Source organism: Lepisosteus oculatus, chromosome 4, assembly GCF_040954835.1.
Source record: "Lepisosteus oculatus isolate fLepOcu1 chromosome 4, fLepOcu1.hap2, whole genome shotgun sequence".
Lineage (NCBI taxonomy): Eukaryota > Metazoa > Chordata > Actinopteri > Semionotiformes > Lepisosteidae > Lepisosteus > Lepisosteus oculatus.
This window is the reverse complement of record NC_090699.1, coordinates 2,837,563-2,856,182: the sequence shown is the minus strand read 5'-3', so window position 1 is coordinate 2,856,182 and position 18,620 is coordinate 2,837,563. Positions and strand designations below refer to the sequence as shown.

The following is an 18,620-nucleotide window of genomic DNA, read 5'->3' as shown; positions in this document are numbered from 1 at the left end:
GCTGTTCTAGTAAGAAGTGAAGTTAAACTCATTCCTGGTGTTGTGTTCAGCTGTGTTTAATATATATAAACTAACCCGAAACACGAGAGACTGCACTGCTTCGGCAGTTTGTGTATTCAACATCATTATCTGAGGGATTCTTTTTGAAACTTTGGCATGTACAGAAAAATAAATATATTTCATTTCGCTTATTTTAGTTTCTCTGTATTGGAACAAAACGCGCTACAATTCGTTACTTGTTCAACTTTTGTTTTAATCCCAGCCGTGTCCAGACTCTCAGAACAACCTGAGAAACGTCCAGTTCAGGACTCTCAGTACCGCCCTCTCCGACCGCATCTGAAATATTTCACTTTGTTAGCTTCGTGACGCAGTGCTGTACCGCGGGAAAACACTGTTGACAAAATGAGTATCGAACTTAGAGCTGTTCAATTATTCTCTTAGAAATACATTTTATTATGCACATAAATTAAACCGCTTGACTAAAATGTCTCTATGACTACAATGTGGTAAAAACAATGTTGGTGGTGTTTCATCACCACCATTAACATCTGTGGTGATGAAATGCCTGGAGAAGCTGGTGTTGTCACACATCAACTCCTCCATCACAGAGTCCCTGGACCCCTTGTAGTTCGCCTACCAGAACAACAGATCAGTGGATGATGCCGTCTCCCTGGCTCTGCATACAGCCTTGGAACACGTGGACACTAAGAACTCGTATGTGAGAATGCTGTTTGTGGACTACAGTTCAGCATTCAATTCCATCATACCCAGTCAACTGGTGACAAAGCTCAGGGGATTAGGTCTGTGCACCTCTGTCTGCAACTGGCTGCTGGACTTTCTTATCGAGAGACCACAGGTGGTGCGGATAAGCAATAAAACATCAACACCACTCACCCTGAGCACTGGAACCCCACAAGGCTGCTGTCTGAGTCCAAGGTTGTACTCCCTGTTCACTCACGACTGCACAGCAAGACACAGCAACAACCGCATCATTAAGTTTGCAGATGACACCACTATAATAGGACTGATCAGTGATGATGACGAGTCCACTTACAGGGATGAAGTCGTACAGCTGCTTAGGTGGTGTTATAGCAATAACCTGGACTTGAACGTAAAGAAAACGAAAGAGCTAATAGTGGACTTTCGGAGACACAGGCCACACACTCACAGCCCACTCAGTATTGATGGAACGGAAGTGGAAACAGTCACCAGCTTTAGGTTTTTGGGAATTCACATCTCTAAAGATCTAACCTGGACTGGGAACGCTGACTCTATCATGAAGAAGGCTCAGCAGCGCCTCTATTTCTTGAGGTGCCTCAAGCGCTGGGGGATGCCAATACATGTGTTGGTGAACTTCTACCGCTGCACCATCGAGTGCGTCCTCACCAACGGGATCTCCGTGTGGTATGGCAACACCTCTTCGCGAGAAAGAAAGGCACTGCAGAGAATGGTCAATATGGCCCAGAAGATCATCGGCTGCGGTCTCACCGAGATTAAACAGCTCTATGAGGACCGCTGCCGTGGCAGAGTTCTGGCCATCACAGAGGACAGTCACCACCCCGGGCATGAGCTCTTCACCCCACTGCCCTCAGGCAAGAGATATAAGAGCATACAGACACTGACCACTAGATTCTTCAATAGCTTCTATCCACAAGCAGTGAGACTGGCGAAAACATTGAGCCATCCCCCTCGGACCACACCTACACCATCACCATCTACCTCATTGTGATTTCTTATCTATCGCACATCTCCAGTCATTGTTTACACGTCTGTATTGTTTACATTCAAACTGTCTGCATGTTTACTTGCACATTGTCTACTGTTTGTTTCTATATTGTCCTGATGCACTGTTTGCACTTTGTTTTGTTTTTTACACTTGTTTTACTATCGAGAGACTTCCTGTCAGTAAGAATTCCATTGGACCAGTACCGGTTACATATGGCAGTAAAGTTCAAGTTCAGGTTCAAGGTTCTGCTGCAGCACCCCTGACCATCACATCACCTCCTTCCTGCCCCCACATTCTCTGATTCTGCCCCAGCAAAAAATGCTTTCGCAAGTCCAAGTCTTGTACTGACGTGCGGACGCTTGGCGTTAGTCGGGGGTCGGTCTTTTCACCACTTCTGAGACCGCGTGTTCAGTCACTTACAGCCACAGAACACCTTTGCCAGGTCGCGGAGTCCTGACTTTAGAGCTGTCTCCTCTGTAGAAGTTATGTCCAAACGGGTGGGTTTGGGTGGAAGGGGATGAACCTCTGCAAAAACAGCTTTTAGGTGCTCCGAATCTCTTCATTGCTCGCCGTAGGTACTGAGCTATGTACTGTAGCTCTCAAGATGTGCCGTATTACCTCAATCGACAAGTCTCCAATTGCATTATTAGTTCTTTCCAAAGGTTTGGCACGTTTTGATCTGGACAGCAGCCAGGTCACTCTGCAGCTCACAACTGGCAGCCCACTGGAGCCCAGCAGGGGGCGCTCTCACCCAGCTCCCAGCCCACTGGAGCCCAGCAGGGGGAGCCTGGCCAGTACCTGGAGGGGAGACTCCTGGGAGAGGTGTGAGTGGGGCCAGCAGGGGGCGCTCTCTCCCAGCTCCCAGCCCACTGCAGCCCAGCAGGGGGAGCCTGGCCAGTACCTGGAGGGTAGACTCCTGGGAGAGGTGTGAGTGGGGCCAGCAGGGGGCCCTCTCTCCCTGCTCTCTGTGTGGGTCCTGAGGCCCCAGTATAGTGATGGGGACACTATAGTGTAAAACAAGCACCGTCCTTCGGATGAGATGTAAAAACGAGGTCCTGACTCTCTGTGGTCACTAAAAATCCCAGGGTGTTTCTCGAAAAGAGTAGGGGTGTCCTGGCCAAATTTCCTATTGGCCCTTACCAATCATGGCCTCCTAATAACCCCCCTCTCTGAACTGGCTTCCCTCTGCTCTCCTCCCCACTGAGAGCTGGTGTGTGGTGAGTGTACTGGTGCATCATCCAGGTGAGGCTGCACACTGGTGGTGGTGGAGGGGATCCCCATGACCTGTAAAGAGCTTTGAGTGGAGTGTCCAGAAAAGCGCTATATAAGTGTCAGCAATTACTATTATTATTTTATCTTTGTTCTTCCAAATATAATATGCATGTGGTGCAAAGCTGTGCCAACATCATAAGATCTGATTGGGATTTGTTCTCTGAGCACATTGACGTTGTGGAGTTTGTCTTCTGCATCACTTTGGAGGGCTTTGTAAAAGAGTCCTTCACGCCAAATCGAGTCAAATGCATTTTTGAAATCGACAAAGCAGCCAAAAATGTTTCCTTTGTGTTTCTGGTGGACGTGTTTGTCTATCAGTGTGTGTAGGGTGTAAATGTGATCAGATGTGCGGTGATCTGGCAAGAAGCCAATCTGACTCTTGCTCAGGACACTGTGTTCAGTAAGGAAGGCCAGTATTCATGTGTTCAGGATACTGCAGAATACCTTCCCCAGGTTACTGTTCACACAGATGCCCCGGTAGTTGTTGGGATGGAGTCTGTCTCCACTTTTACAGATGGGCGTGATCAGTCCATGGTTCCAGGCCTCGGGGAAACAGCCGACTGTCATGATGAGGTTGAGGAGTTTGAGCAGGGCTGGTTTCTTTGTTTTTTTTTTAAATGATTCAGTGTTTAAAGAATTTACAGATACAACTACAACTAGAGGAGCAGAAACCAGTACAAGAGGAAAAAGACACAATCAGAAAAAAAACAATTAACCGCCAGAGGTGATGAAGGAAATTATATAAGAAGATTATTTTTGACATAGAACAAACGTTCACTTGCTTTTGCACTTTTCAGATTCCTAGAGAAGGAAAATAAATGTTTCAAATGTATTGAAACAGGAGCCGGGGGGTCCATCCGAGACAGACGGGTTCCGATCCGGAAGGGGATCCGGGGCAGGGACAGGGACTCGAACCAGGCGCTGCGAGCCCCGGGTCAGGGGTCAGGGTGAAGTCGGGGTGAAGCCCGTGCCGTCGGGGCTCTCCTGGAGCTGCTGGCAGGCGGGTCTTCCCAGTGCTGAGCCCGGAACAGCGGGAGGGGCAGGACTGGGGGCAGGGGCCCGTCACCAGGGGACATCGGAGAGGACCGGAGCGCCCCCTAGAGGAGGGGTGGGGATGGTGACACGTCCCAGACCCCTCGACTTCCTCTCGGCTCGTTTCGTCACGCGTGTCCCTCGCTGCTGTTTGAGTGTGTGCGCCGCGTCCTGTTTCACCACACCCCCTGACAACCCTAATCACACCCCTAGCAACCACACCCCCTAATAATCACACCCCTGCAGCTCTGTGCAGATCCAGGAAGTGAAACTCAGAGATCAGTTTCGTTTCACTAGAAACAGCCTCACTGCAGCTTCGTCTCTACTGCTCCTCTCTGTGCAGTTTCTACTTGTCAGAAAAATGGCAGAAGGCAGTATTTCAGTTTCTCAGGACCAGTTCAGCTGCTCAGTGTGTCTGGATTTGCTTAAGGATCCAGTGGCTCTGCTCTGTGGACACAGTTACTGTAAGGGTTGTATTAAGAACTGCTGGGATCAGGAAGATCAGACTGGGATCTACAGCTGCCCCCAGTGCAGACAAACCTTCACCCCAAGACCTGATCTTCACAGAAACACCATCCTGGCTGAAGTGGTGGAGAAACTGAAGGAGACAGGGCTCAGTGGCCCTCCTCCTGCTCACAGTCCTGCTGGCCCTGGAGATGTGCTGTGTGATGTTTGCACTGGGAGACAGAGGGGAGCTGTGAAATCCTGTCTGGTGTGTCTGGCCTCTTACTGTCAGACTCACCTCCAGCCTCACTATGAAGCTGCTCCATTGAAGAAACACAAGCTGGTTGATGCCACAGGACAACTGCAGGAGAAGATCTGCTCCACTCATGAAAAACCGTTGGAGGTCTATTGCCGTACTGACCAGAAGTGTGTTTGTTATCTCTGTCTACTGGATGAACACAGAGGCCATGATACTGTCTCAGCTGCAGCAGGAAGGACTGAGAAACAGGTGAGGACTTTGTGTCTGTTCATAAAGTGTCTAGTACAACATGTAAAAAGGATATTTAGGATATTTGGGGGCTTTAAGTGATCTCTGGACTGTATTTACTGTATCTGTAATGCTGGATCTCCACTGTTGAGTCCTGCTCATGTACTCAGCTGTGATCCACACTGGTTGTGTCTCTGAAGTGTCTCCTGTTCTTCTGTCTGTTGTTCATTATCTCCTCCACCTCTCCTTCACTGTTTCCCTCTTTACTGTCCTCATGTAGCACCGTACAACTTCACAGCACACTCAACACCTCTAGAGGAGACTGCACCCTCATTAATGCACACTACACTCAACACCTCTAGAACAGATTGCACCCTCATTAATGCACGGCACATTCAACACCTCTAGAACAGACTGCACCCTCATTAACGCACAGCATACTCAACACCTCTAGAACAGACTGCACCCTCATTAATGGACAGCATACTCAACACCTCTAAAACAGACTGCATCCTCATTAATGCACAGCACACTCAACACCTCTAGAACAGACTGCACCCTCATTAATGCACAGCATACTCAACACCTCTAGAACAGACTGCACCCTCATTAATGAAGTCCTGCTTTAATTTCAGCACAATAGTATTATTATTTATAATAATAAACTCTATTTTTATATGATAGATTTAAAATTGCTTCTCAAAGCACTTTACAGAACACAAAAGGTAGAAGGTAGAAGGGGGTTTTGGAAAACAGTATAAAAGCAAAGAAGCAGAAACAGACCCAGTTAAATTAAAACCCTTCTGAAACAGAAGATTGTGAGTCTGGATTTGAAAGAGCTCAGGGAAGGTGACTCTATGACATCCATAGGGATAGAATGCCAGAGCTCTGGGCTGCAGCGAGTGGAGCGTTACTGTAGTCAATATGAGTAAAGATGAAAGAGTTGACCAGCTTTTCAGCAACAATTAGATATAACATAGGACGCAGCCTGGCAGTATTTCTGAGGTGGAAGAATGATATTTTGATAATTTGTTGAATATGTCATCCTGGATCAGATATAACCCCCAAGTTCTTCAATTTTGACTGTGACTCCAGTACAGTGTCATCCATAGATAAGGATACTGCATTGGTGTGCCAAGAAGCATGACTTCTGTCTTGTAGCAGTTTAAATGAAGGAAATTGTGAGTCATCCATGTGTTTATGTCAGAGAAGCAATTAGAGCAGAGACATGTCAGTGTCTGTTTAGTATGGACAGACTGTACTGTAGATTTGAGTATCATCAGAACTCATACATGCTGAAGGGTAGGGGGCCAGTGTCAACCCCTGAGGAAGACCAGACTTAATGAGTCCAATTTCAGAGCTACAATCGCCGAGAGAGACAAAGTGAAATTGATCAGTGAGGTAAGACTGGAACCATTGAAGAGCAGTGTCAGAAACTCCAAACACAGTGTCAAGACAAGAAAGTGAGAGGTCATGGCTGACAGTGTCGAAAGCAGCACTGAGTTCAGTAAGAATGAGGACAGAAAGAGAACGAGAATCAGAAGCTGTTAGAAGATCGTTAGTGACTTTGACCAGGGCACTTTCTGTGCTGTGAGGTTGTCTGAAACCATATTGGAGTTCAAAGAGGATTATATACCTGAAATCTAACAGCACACTGTAAACTTTCTGCATGAAAAGGTAATGAAAGGGTATGAAAGTTGGAGAGAGGGTGAAAGTTGTTCAGGCTGTCCAGAGCCATGATTCTCTTTCTCACACAGGGGTAACAGCAGCAGTTGTGAAGCCACTGGTACCACATCAGTGCTCAAGGATTAATTTATTATACTGAGGACTATGGGACAGAAAGCAGAGAAACAGGATTGAAATAAAGTGCTGGGAAGGGGATCTACAGTACCCCCAGCGAACGATTGTAAACATGCCGATAGAGGGATTCCTCAATCAGGAGGTGTGCAGGGTGGACCTGAACAGTGAGAATGGGATAACAATCCCAGATCACTCAGGTGCTCCAGATGACCACTCAGCCGAGGGTCAGGCATGCTCCACCGCTGCACCGCCCCCTGCAGGGTTCCTAGAGCACAGGCATGAACAAATCGAAAAAGCAGATGCCCTGGAAACGGATGAGCAGCATCAGCAGCTGCGTCAGATCTCCCCAGATTTCCAGGATGTTGGTGCCCAAGATGCCACATGGCATACTGAGAAAGACACCATGTACACGCTGCGCCAGCTTAGAAAGGCAACAGTCACTCAGAAGGAGATGACTGGGATCAGCCACCCGAAAAGACTTTTGGGAGGACTGATTGCTGCCGCCACTGTTGTACGTTTGCTTTTTCTGGTAGGTTTGTGTGCTACTGGCACTCTCACCCTGACTGCCCCAAGAAGGCAGGTGTCAGAGATGCCAGAGGGTAGTGACAGACTGTATCAACAGCAGCAAAAGTTGGAAAGCTTAGGGAAAACCCTACAGGCAACTTCCTATGCAACAGGGTTAAACCTTATTCCCCAACCAGTGGACATGATTGCCGGTGTTATACAGTGGGTTTATCCTTGTGTGCAACAGGCCAGAATGTTGACACAAGACCTGTTAAGGGGGTTTAGTGCCACTGTAGCCAGTCTAACCATGGCACAAATCCCAACCCACTTGATTCCACTCTTCTCAGTAGAGGCGTATGTGACATTAACCCCATCGCTCATAGCTCACCCAGAAGGCAAACCAAGATTGAATTCGGTTCCAAATCTTGAGATGGGTATGGCTACCAAAGCTATCCATTGGCTGTGTCTAAACGATTCACCACTGAAGGGTGTAAAGCTACTAATGAGCAGAAGGAGGTTAATGAACCCCACGAAGAGCAGGTGGGAAGTAAATGGCTGGTCAGCACACCACATTTAACTGTCACCATGACTTGTGACAGGCATGATACAGCTACCGCAATGCAGCTACCTAATCAAACAGTTTTCCTGCAAGTTCCCGAGGAGGCCACAGTGTTCTTGAACTTAATACTGTACGGTCTGGAACCAGACAATTTAAGACCAAACTTGAGGTCGTGGATGCCTTCAGGTGCCACACTATTGAATTGGATAGAAATCCAAGAAACAGTAAGCCCTGAAGAGGTACAGGTAGTTAGTTTGCTTTAATGGAACAAACCTCCAAACCACCGTAGCAGATACCCAACACAGGTGTTGTGGTTTATCGGGGGCGGGGAACAGGAACTGTTGTTATTGTAACACTACTGCCAGGTAGCTGGATCATGACTGACAGTGTACTCTGAATGCTGTACTCTCACATCAAGATGTACTCCGGGTAGCATGAATGAGTCAAAGGTAGCATGTCAAAAGAAAGGAAGTGATTTCTCCCCAAATATCTACTACAGAGGTATCAGATATTGACAGTGAACTTCCTGATGTGTAATTCCTAGACTTAGATAATGTCTCCTACCGTGTTTATACATACTCCAGATGTTATTCATCCTGTTTGTATCCAATGCTGGTTCCGGTATGAATTCTCGAGGAGTAATGTAGACATTTAAGATTAATGTTCTAATGACAAGGGACATCACTTAACTCTGTTTTGTTTTGAAGGCAACAACGCCTCAGGACCTTGTGACCTTCAAAAAGGGGGGATATGTAGCGGCGAGGCTTATTAATAAGGCAGAGTTAAGTGTTTCTGAGCTTCCCAAATGAGGCCCCCATTTCTCTGTTCATCTCTGTGGTGCAGCCACAGAGAAACCATTCATGCAAGATGTTTTCTTTTGATAAGGACAGCTCCCAAAGGGGGATGCACTTAGCTAAGCCTGGCTATCATGATCAATGGTCATCCATTGGTGCCTATCTGTCTAGGGAGTGCCAGATGGACATCTGGATTGCATTCCTAAGTGTCAGGACTAAGTGACTCATATCTCACCTTGATCAACCAATCAGGGACCGGTAGGGCCGAGTAACCCACGTGGGACTCTGATGCCCATGGAACTTTCAGCCAATCAATGAGCTGAAGTTCCTCCAGGTAAAAACAGGCAACACAGAGAGCCTGAGAGTTTCAGATTCAGATTCAGATTCAGATTCAACAATTCTAAAGGGAATTCAAAGGAGCAGAAGGCTCCCAAGGGCAGGACATTCTCGCAGCGCGCCTCCTGACCATCCTGAGACTCAGCCCGGACAACCATGGAACGGCCAGTGTGTCCGAGTGCCAGAACTTTCCTTTGTTCTAAGAGTCTAGAGTGGAGGTTGCCAGAGAGTAACCAGGAGCAGGCCTCGTGAACAGGACGGAACTGTGGACAGCTGAATCACTATTCAGAACAATCTCTTCATCAGGAACGAACCGGTCCTCTTCCTGACTTGCTGGGACCCACAGTCATCTTTTCTCCTGTGCACAAACTGTGCTAGTTAAACAACACCAACTAGCCGGACAGTGAGCATCAGCAGCGCACCGTCGCAAGCCGCACAGCACAGCCTGGCACGGAGCCAGAGAGCGCGGATTGGACAGCAACAGCCTGCAACTGTTTCTTTGTGCCCGCAGGAGATCTGAATCCCCAAAGATTGGATGAGTATTCAACTTCAATGCATTACAGCTCGAGAATTCAATTGTTATCCAAACCAGTTGATATCAATTTAATTCCTAAGAGTTATGTGCTTGTTTGAGTATCTAATGTAGAAGTTGTAACCAAGTTCACTTTCCGAAACGGTCTTAATGAATGATATACTGAACGTATGTCCTCTTGATATGTGTAACTCTTTGTAACTGACCGAATATACCTTTTGTATTCTGATAACCCTCTCGATAAGATCTGTTAGGTTTATATGCATATTCTATGTATTAATAAATGTATCCTCGTGTATTAGTACCTGTGTGCGCGTTGTTTGAGTTATGTCGCATGGTTGGATTCTAAAGCCATCAACAGAACCAACTTTGTGATTTACTGCTACAATTAATAATTGTCTCAGTAAATGCCTAAACCCTACAGAACTGGTGCCTTCAGAGAGCCACTATGATTACATATTTGGCGTCCCTGAACCGGTTTTCCCTACAGTATCATGTCCCCATTGTTATACTGGGGAATTAGGACCCACATAGACTGCAGGGTGAGCACCCCCTGTTGGCCCCACTCACACCTCTTCCAGCAGCAGCCTTAGTTTTTTCCAGGAGGTCTCCCATCCAGGTACCGACCAGGCTCACACCTGCTGAGCTGCACTGAGCTGCCAGTTGTGAGTTGCAGAGTGATATGGCTGCTGGTGAGTTTATATATTCATGTAGGTGACTGTGTCAGCCTTTCTAGGCTCCAGGAGTCAAAAAATGAGAGCTGATAAGAATATATTTGATCTTCACTAGATTGACAGGCAGACAGGCAAAGGGGAGTATTTATTCAGTATTAAGTATTAAGAGTTTACACTGAAGTATTAAGTATGAGGAGAGTATTAAGTCAGTATTCATTAGTCATGCGAATAAAGCTTCTTGAATCGATTAAAACCCCCATTCGCGTTGGGCATGTATTAGCCCCGTCCCCCTCTGTCAGTGGTCAGAGCTCACTGATTGACAGCTGGTGTGCCCTATCAGAGAGGCGGACAGTGAGCGCGAGCAGTCTGAACTCAGTATGAGCGCCTCTGTTTCTCTCGTCTTTCTCTCTGGGTTTCTGGATGTGTTATTTCTGTTTTAAATTGAATACTTTGGATATTTCTTCGCATTTTCAAAGTAAGTGGGAAGGCTTTCTTATATTTCAGCAAGGTTTTGCTTTTTCCATTATATTTTTTTTCTGTAAAAACTTGCATTACACAGTCTTTGAATTCAGCACTTTTTTATTCTGCGTCGTCAGGAAAATGGTCTCAGAGAAGATGAACGAGCTGCTGAACTGGGATTTGAAATAAACCGGTTTAACAGACAGGCTGTCCAGTTTCTTACAGTATACAGGTCGTTGTGGTGGGTTGTGAAGTGTTTGAAAGCGAGTGGTCGGGCTGTAGTTTCTCCTGCAGTCCGGTCGGTCCTGTATTTATTAATAATGTCGTTTAAAAAAATAAAGTTTCATCGCTGTGAACACAAGTGTTTAATGTTTGTATTTAGAGGATATTGGGATCACTCCCATGCGTAACACTAGTGAAACAGTGAAGAAGATGTCGTTTCTCTGGAAGGGAAGAGCAGTCATTAGTAATTGACTGGTGTTTCTCTCTCGGTGTGTTTGGGGACAAAGACATTTCACAGTCTGATGGAGTTGAGTTGGACTGTGATCGGCAGGAGCCTGTTGTGATGTTTGTGTTTTATTCCCCAGCTGCTGTGACTCTGGACCCTGATACAGCTCACTGTGAGCTCAGCCTGTCTGAGGATGGGAAGAGAGTGAGACGGGGACAGAGGAAGAGTCTCTCTGACAATCCTCACAGATTTGATCAGAGGTCCTGTGTCGTGAGCAGGGAGGCCTTCACCTCAGGGAGACACTACTGGGAGGTGGAGGTGAATGACTGGTGGGCAATAGGAGTGACCAGAGAGTCTGCAAAGAGGAAAGGGGCGTTCAGATTCAATCCCCAGAAGGGTTACTGGTGTCTGGACTCTGACTGGTCTGGTTTCTTTGCTCTCACTGACCCTGAGACCCCTCTCCCCCTCAGTCTGCGGCCCAGGAAGCTGGGGGTGTGTGTGGATATTGAGGAGAGGAAGGTCTCCTTTTACACAGTGGAGTCCAGAGCTCATGTCTACACTTTCACTGACATGGTCTTCCCTCAGGGGGAGAAGATCTATCCTGTCCTCTGGACTGTGGATCAGTATAAAGACCTTGAGCTGCTGCCTGCTGTCAGTGTGGAGATTAAACCCGTCACTGACTCATGAACACAGGCTGACTCTCTCCCAGCTCTCTGTCCACTGCTCACACTGGGAGATGGGTTTACTGACGGGCAGTGTGATGAGGTCAGAAACATAGTAGTAATTGTAGAAATGATGATGTTGTGTTGTGTTTAAATGCGTTATATTAATTTTTTTTTAATGAAACGGGGAACAGTAACATGTACGAGAGAGGGCGAGATAACTCGCTACCAGCCCGCTGTACTCCTGACTTGTAAATATCTCTGGAAACCCTGCTGTGTTTTTTTCCCATTTTTAAGAAAATAAACTTTTAAAAATGAAATCCCGCGCGAGTCTCTCCTGTGTGCGCCGGTGACCATGAAGCTGCCAGAACGCGGAGGGACCCGCTGACGTCACCACAGCCAGGAGGAACAGGGACTGTGACGCAGACAGGAAGTGGCTCAGGGTGGTTATGGGAGTTGTAGTTTATCACCAGCGCCAGAGCAGCGCTGTGAGCAGCTCCAGACCCTGACAGTCTAGTACACGGCTCCCCTTAGAGTTACGTTTAATATTTAAATACAATCAGTTTTATTTGATCTGTGTCTCAGGGGAAAGTGCAGTGTGGACGTGCTGTGCCCGTTACTCCTTTTTCCTGCTCTTTTCTTTATTTTAGTTCCCAATAAATCGAGATAATCGCCCGGTGAAAGCTCTGTTTTCCTTCATATTGTAACGCATACGGCCATCAGGGTGTGTAAGAGCCGGCTTACCAGAGCGGTGACGTCGCCGCCCTTCCCTGTGATAGCAGGACCACAGCTACTGGGTTGTAGAGAGATCTCTCTTTGGCTCACCGGGCTGGGTCCCTGTCGAGGGACACGGGAGTTCTGGGTTTGAGTCCCTGACGGTGGGGGGCCGACTTGATGCGGCAAGGGCGCCCGCCTGAACCCCAAAGCGTTACAATATGAAAGCCCAAAATCCTAAACTGAACCCAGAATGTTACATCTGTTTGGTGGCAGCGGCGAGTTTTTTTCTTCACGGACAGAAACTTGGGCTCCGTGTCAGTCTTGTCTTCCGTCCTGCCGTTTGGACATTTCATGTGGACGATTCTCTTCCCTGAGTGCTGGCTGACACTGAAGAAAGGCTGCAGGAGCTCTGTAATGAGGAGCTGTGTGTGCGCTACCCAAGATCGTTCTCTGGGTTATTGCCGCACAAACCCCGGTGTGTAAAACACTTAGCTGCAGCAGTGTGGGTGTTTAAATGCTCTTGGCTCGTGAACAGCACCCCCCTATCCCAGTGCATTGCCTGTGTAATAGCGCCACATTCAATAAAACCACGAGAGACAGAGATCCACAAAGCTGTGTCGGTCTTCTGTGTAAAATATCGGTGTGTAAAAATTCGCTCTGAATCTGGACTGTAATTAACACTGTAAACATCCCGTTTGTTTAAAATCAGGTGAGTGTTAATCTGCTGTGTTATTGTCGAGCTGTGGAAGAAGACAAGAAACATATTTCTGAACCTTGTAGGTTTAATTCAGTGTGATGTGTTTAGTACTGCAGAGATCAATGACAATGTATGGATAGAAAAAGGTGAGTGTGAATCTGGTATGTTATCGTCCATCTGTAAAAGGAGACAGGAAACCCTGCTATACTGTAGTTCAGAGTCATTTGTTTTCTCCGGTTTTCATAACCTTTCCTTATTAAAATGCCTATTTTTGAGACCACGATTATTCAGATGTCAATAACTTTGCGAAAATGACACAGAGCATTCAAATCACACACGTTTAAGAGATCGCGATTTGTGAAAATTGCAGCAGCTTTTATTTAAACAACATACTGGGGCATTAGGACCCACATGAGCCACAGGGTGAGCGCCCCCTGCTGGCCCCACTCACACCTCTTCCAGCAGCAGCCTTAGTTTGTCCCAGGAGTCTCCCCTCCAGGTACTGACAGGCTCACACTGCTGGGCTCCAGTGGGCTGCCAGCTGGGAGCTGCAGGGTGACGTGGCTGCTGGCCTGCATGATGTAGCGCTGGATGTTGTAGCAGTGTAGATACGGGTTGGGCTGTTGCCACTGATCATGGTTGTCTCTCTGGTTTCTACCCCAACACGCTTCTCAGGGGTGGTGTTCGCCAGTGTGTCCGGCGGCCTGGGAGAGCTGTCCTTCCTGTCCCTCACAACCTTCTTCCACAGGTACCCCAACCTCTCAGTGCAGCGTTAATGTACTGGAGTGTCCAGTCAGTGTGTCTGTATTAACCCCTCTCTCTCTCTCAGTGCAGTGTTCATGTACTGGAGTGTCCAGTCAGTGTGTCTGTATTAACCCCTCTCTCTCTCAGTGCAGTGTTAATGTACTTGAGTGTCCAGTCAGTGTGTCTGTATTAACCCCTCTCTCTCTCAGTGCAGTGTTAATGTACTGGAGTGTCCAGTCAGTGTGTGTGTATTAACCCCTCTCTCTCTCAGTGCAGTGTTAATGTACTGGAGTGTCCAGTCAGTCTGTCTGTATGAACCCCCCTCTCTCTCTCAGTGTAGTGTCAATGTACTGGAGTGTCCAGTCAGTGGGGGCAGGAACCGGAGGCAGGTGCAGGAGATCAACACTGAACTAGGAAGGGCTGGAGCCTCCTTAAGAGGAGGGGTTTACGAGCGTGACAGACTGCATCCAGAAGATTCTAGCCTCCAGGGGGCGTGGTGAAAACAAACAGCTTTTGGTAAAGCAGCACGGCTGGGGCGATAAATTTGATAGCTGGGTAAAGGCTTCCGAGGTCAAAGAGATATAGAGCTGATGAAAACAACACAATGAACCGCAGCGGCTTCTGTGTTACGCTGGCGGGTGATTCATCCTCAAAGATGTTTCCAAAGAACACCAGCGCGTGCTTCTCGGGGTATTCAGGAAGGGCGACTGGCCTGGACGGGAGCTGGGCAGTGGGCCTGGTAGAACTACACTACCCGCACACCCTACACACGGTAGACCGAGACGAAGAGTCTTCTGCGCGTCGGCGAAGAGACCGGAGGCTGCAGGGACCGCCCCCCCCCCCCCCCCCCAAGGGTACGCCGATGGCATCGAGCAGCTCGCACTTGAAACGAAGCGCGCTGTGGACAAAACCAAGCTCACTGGCGTAGGTCTTAGACATGACGGAGCCCGGGGAGGGGCCATCGGTGTGGGGGGAGTGATATTGAGGGAATGATTTTCAATTCGGGCGCACAAAATAACGTTTCCTCTTCTCCTTCGTTTTCTTTGTGTGACTGAAGTCGCACGCACACAGAAAGTGTCTAACGGGCCAGCATGATCCCCGGCTCCTAACAACAACACTATCAAACACTATCAAACACGTTACTGTGTCTTTATATCAGTGCAATAAAGCCGAACTGTCTGACACTGCTGTAGATTGGGATAATGGAGAGAGATGAACTGATTAAGTTTTCTTCTGGTTCGGGGAGGAGTTATTAGGGCACTGTAGCTCCTGTACTCTTGAACTTCCTAGTGAGGACTGCAGCTCTCTTTCACTGCTAGTGCCGCACCTGTCCTTGCGAAGGGCAGAGTTAGAAAACGTTATTTTGAGAGAAAACGAGGGAACGATTTAGCCTTTTCATGCGCACGCAGTGTAAATCGTTCCCTCGATATTTCACTTTTTTTTCCTACCGATGGTCCCCTCTGGAAAAGACCACCCCATGAGCCGGGCTGTGGGGGTTGTTGGGAGGGATACCCGGTTTCTTATGTACAAGCATGACCCTCTGGCGAGGGTCATGGGTCTCAGATCAGGTGGCGGAAGTGTAAAATCGCCCCATCCTGTCAATATGACTTGCGGGTTTATCACCATGCGCGTCTATACACAGAAATCATAGAACACCCCCCTGCAGACAGCACAAACGAAGAAACCCCCCCCCCTCCTTCGACAGCGCTGCGCTCGTGTGCCGTTGAAGGTGGCGTCGGCGCTGCTGTCGTTCCCCAGATGTAGCGCCTTGTCGTTTCGGGGTCATGACGTCACTCAGCCCCCCCACAACCTCATAGGGGAACTGGACCGGTCTCACTCGTCAGTGCCAGGTCAGACGTCAATCGTTAGACGTTATATCTCGGGAACGAGAGCAGCAGGGAAGTTACTTTCACCGGCACAAGCGCAGCGCTCGCACACGAGACCGCTGTGGCTTCCCCGCCGCGTCTTCAGCGCGTTGGCAGGTGGCGCAGGCTGCCTTTTCATCCAAACACTCGCAGGTCGACCCCTCGTCAAGGGGAGATCTTCCCTCTAGCTCAGCTGGCTGGGTCCCTGTGGAGCGACGCCATAGGCACGGGTTCGAGGGGGACTGACCTGAGGCGGCAGCGGCGACATTCACGGAGCTGCGATGTGTCCAGGGTGTCCCAGGAGTGCGGTGTGCCGAATACAGTGACAGCTGTGTGTCTGGGGAGCCAGTACAGGTGATCTGCTGAAGCCCGTGTAGCCAGTACAGGTGATCTGCTGAAGCTCGTGTAGTCGGTACAGGAGATCTGCTGAAGCCCGTGTAGCCCGTAGAGGAGATCTGCCAAAGAATACATTTACATGCAAAATCCTCGGAACACGTTTCGCCACAACACTCCCAGCCTCGTTTGTTGTGAGGGGTGAGGAAGAGTGTGAACATCCACCTCTCTTCAGCCTGTACTACAGTGACTGTTCGCTCATCTGCCTGCCCTGCTCAGCAGCAGTGTCAACGGACAATTCAAGCGCGTTACTGGACTTTGACATTAGTGCCACAATCGCAGAGCCTCTAGCTCATTTCACACTTCCTGTTTACTCCCTTGTCTCTGTCAACAAGGTAAAATCGCTTCTGAAGAAGAACCTTGTCAGTCACAGCGAAGTGTTGTGTAGAGAGAGAGAAACACAACTCCGAATGTGGAGATCTGTGTGAAACCCAGCGCCTTTCCCACCGCGGGGGAGAGGTTACCCACAGATCTGTGCGAGAGGCTGCTCTCCGATCCGCCTGATGGCGTCTTCCCCGCACTCACGGATCAAGGACTCGAGTGCCCCCACCCCCCGTCACGACCCGCCCGCGAGCACGCAAGCCCTCCGCCATGCCCACGAGCTCCAGTCACGCTGAACGGCCCCCCGCACCCTGTTCACCCCCCCCCTCTCTCTCTCCCTGAGCTCTGAAACCAGTTACTCGTCTCTTCTATTGGCTGGATTACCTTTCGGCTGCCGACTCCTCGCCCTCGTTTCAGAGCCCGGCTGCTCCTCTCGTTCTTGGCCCCACACTGTTCTGGGACCCAGTCGATCTCCCGCCCAGACTCCACCGGGGTGAGCCCCGCACCGGGTCCCGCCTCCTGACCCCACCTCCCCCGATCGAGAGACGAGTTTTCTTCGACACGGGCGGGAGCGTCGTCCGGGGTGCGCGTCCCCGTTTCCTGCGCGTCCGTGTGTGAGATTGTGGGGGTCTCCACAGGCGGCCTGTCGCACAGGTGCGTGTCAGGGGTGTCGATGAGGGCGTTACACCGCCGGCACAGCTTCTCTTCACGACGTGTGATGATTTGCGAGGTTATAAACCCCCCATTTCTCACAGCGACCGACACCCGCTGCCGCCTTCTGAACGAGACCCGAGACCTCGCGCACAGGGCGGTTCTGAACGTCTGCCTCCGTGCCGCAACACGCAGGACCGACACATGTTTGATGGGCTTTAACGCTGGCGCGCGCGGCGCTGCCGTGGCGATCCGCGGCGTGGCCGTGACTGCGAAAATCCGCGGATCGATGACAATAGCTCGACTGTTTAAAAAGATGAGCCATGACCTTCCCGCAGTAGAACAAACAGTGGTTTAGATTCTGACGGCGGGGGACCCGGCGTGAAATATTTCCACTCGCCCTGCTTCACGGCACAGAATTTGAACAAGCGCCTCTTAGGGCTTTTTATTAAAGAAAAAAGCTGCAGCGTCTGACAAGCCCGTCTCCCGATCCTCTGAGCAACCCGACTCGCTGCGTGTCGGCTCAGCCCCCTGTCGCCACAGCCAGTGTCCACCAGGCCGCGCACACGACCTGGCGAAACACAGAGGACCGTCGACAAGGTACGCTTTTCCCCCGCTCAGTGACCCTCCTGTACAACAGGGATCGAGATCTCCTGCTGTCACCGTTCCGGACCGCCCGTCAGAGATCCGGCCAACGAACCCACTCGCTTGAGCCGGAGGAGTGACCCTGCAGGAGATCTGCACCGCCAAACAAGCCCACGTCCACAGGGGAAGCCAGTGACCCCACAAACCAGGGAGAGAGGAACCGAAGCCAAGCCGTGATCCTGAAGCCGTGGTCGAAGGAGAGAACCAAGAGTCCGTAACCACAAAGCAGCAGAGAGGAATAAGGCTTTTTTTATTAATATACAAAAATAACAAGTCACAACAAAAAAATCAATCACGTTGCAGAGCGCAGTCCATCCTTATCCTAAACCAAAAAGGGTTTTCCCCCGCTTCTCGGCAGCACGGTAGCCCTGCTGGCTGTACTCGTATGTACTCATGGAGCTGGTGGCTGAGAGGAGAATGCTTACCAAGCTCACAGCCATCATGAACGACGCCTCTCCTCCGCTTCATGGGACTGTTACTGGGCAGCGGAGCACCTTTAGCACCAGACTGCTCCAGCTGCGGTGTTCAAGGGAACGTTTCCGCAGGTCTCTCCTCCCGGCGGCTGTCAGGGTGTATAACGCTGCCCCAGGCGAGGACTGTCAGCCCTTCATCTGCTCGTCTATGGACAGCATGGTGCTCCATTGGACTTTTTGGACACTCAATCTGTATAAACCTATGCACATTTCTCACATATGTTATTGTTTTTACAGTGATTATGATCATCACATTTTGCACACACCTATGTATTTATTCATTTTTATTTATTTTGTTGTCTTTTGTTTTATAACTATTCCGATGTCTGTTTTTGCTTGTCTTGGGCTGGCCTGCTGTAACACATCAATGCCCCTACGGGATCAA

At 49.3% G+C, this 18,620-nt stretch overlaps 1 protein-coding gene across 2 annotated transcripts in view; it reads left to right on the top strand.

Moving 5' to 3' along the window:
* Positions 1-3,848: 3,848 nt before the first annotated feature.
* The window catches only part of LOC138238044 (E3 ubiquitin-protein ligase TRIM39-like), a 34,418-nt gene continuing 19,646 nt past the window's right edge, over positions 3,849-18,620 (top strand). For both annotated transcript variants that reach the window (XM_069187850.1, XM_069187851.1), the window contains exon 1: positions 3,849-4,982. In XM_069187850.1, coding sequence (XP_069043951.1) covers positions 4,392-4,982 — 591 coding nt within the window. In that variant the 5' untranslated portion in view covers positions 3,849-4,391. The remainder of the gene's footprint in view (positions 4,983-18,620) is intronic.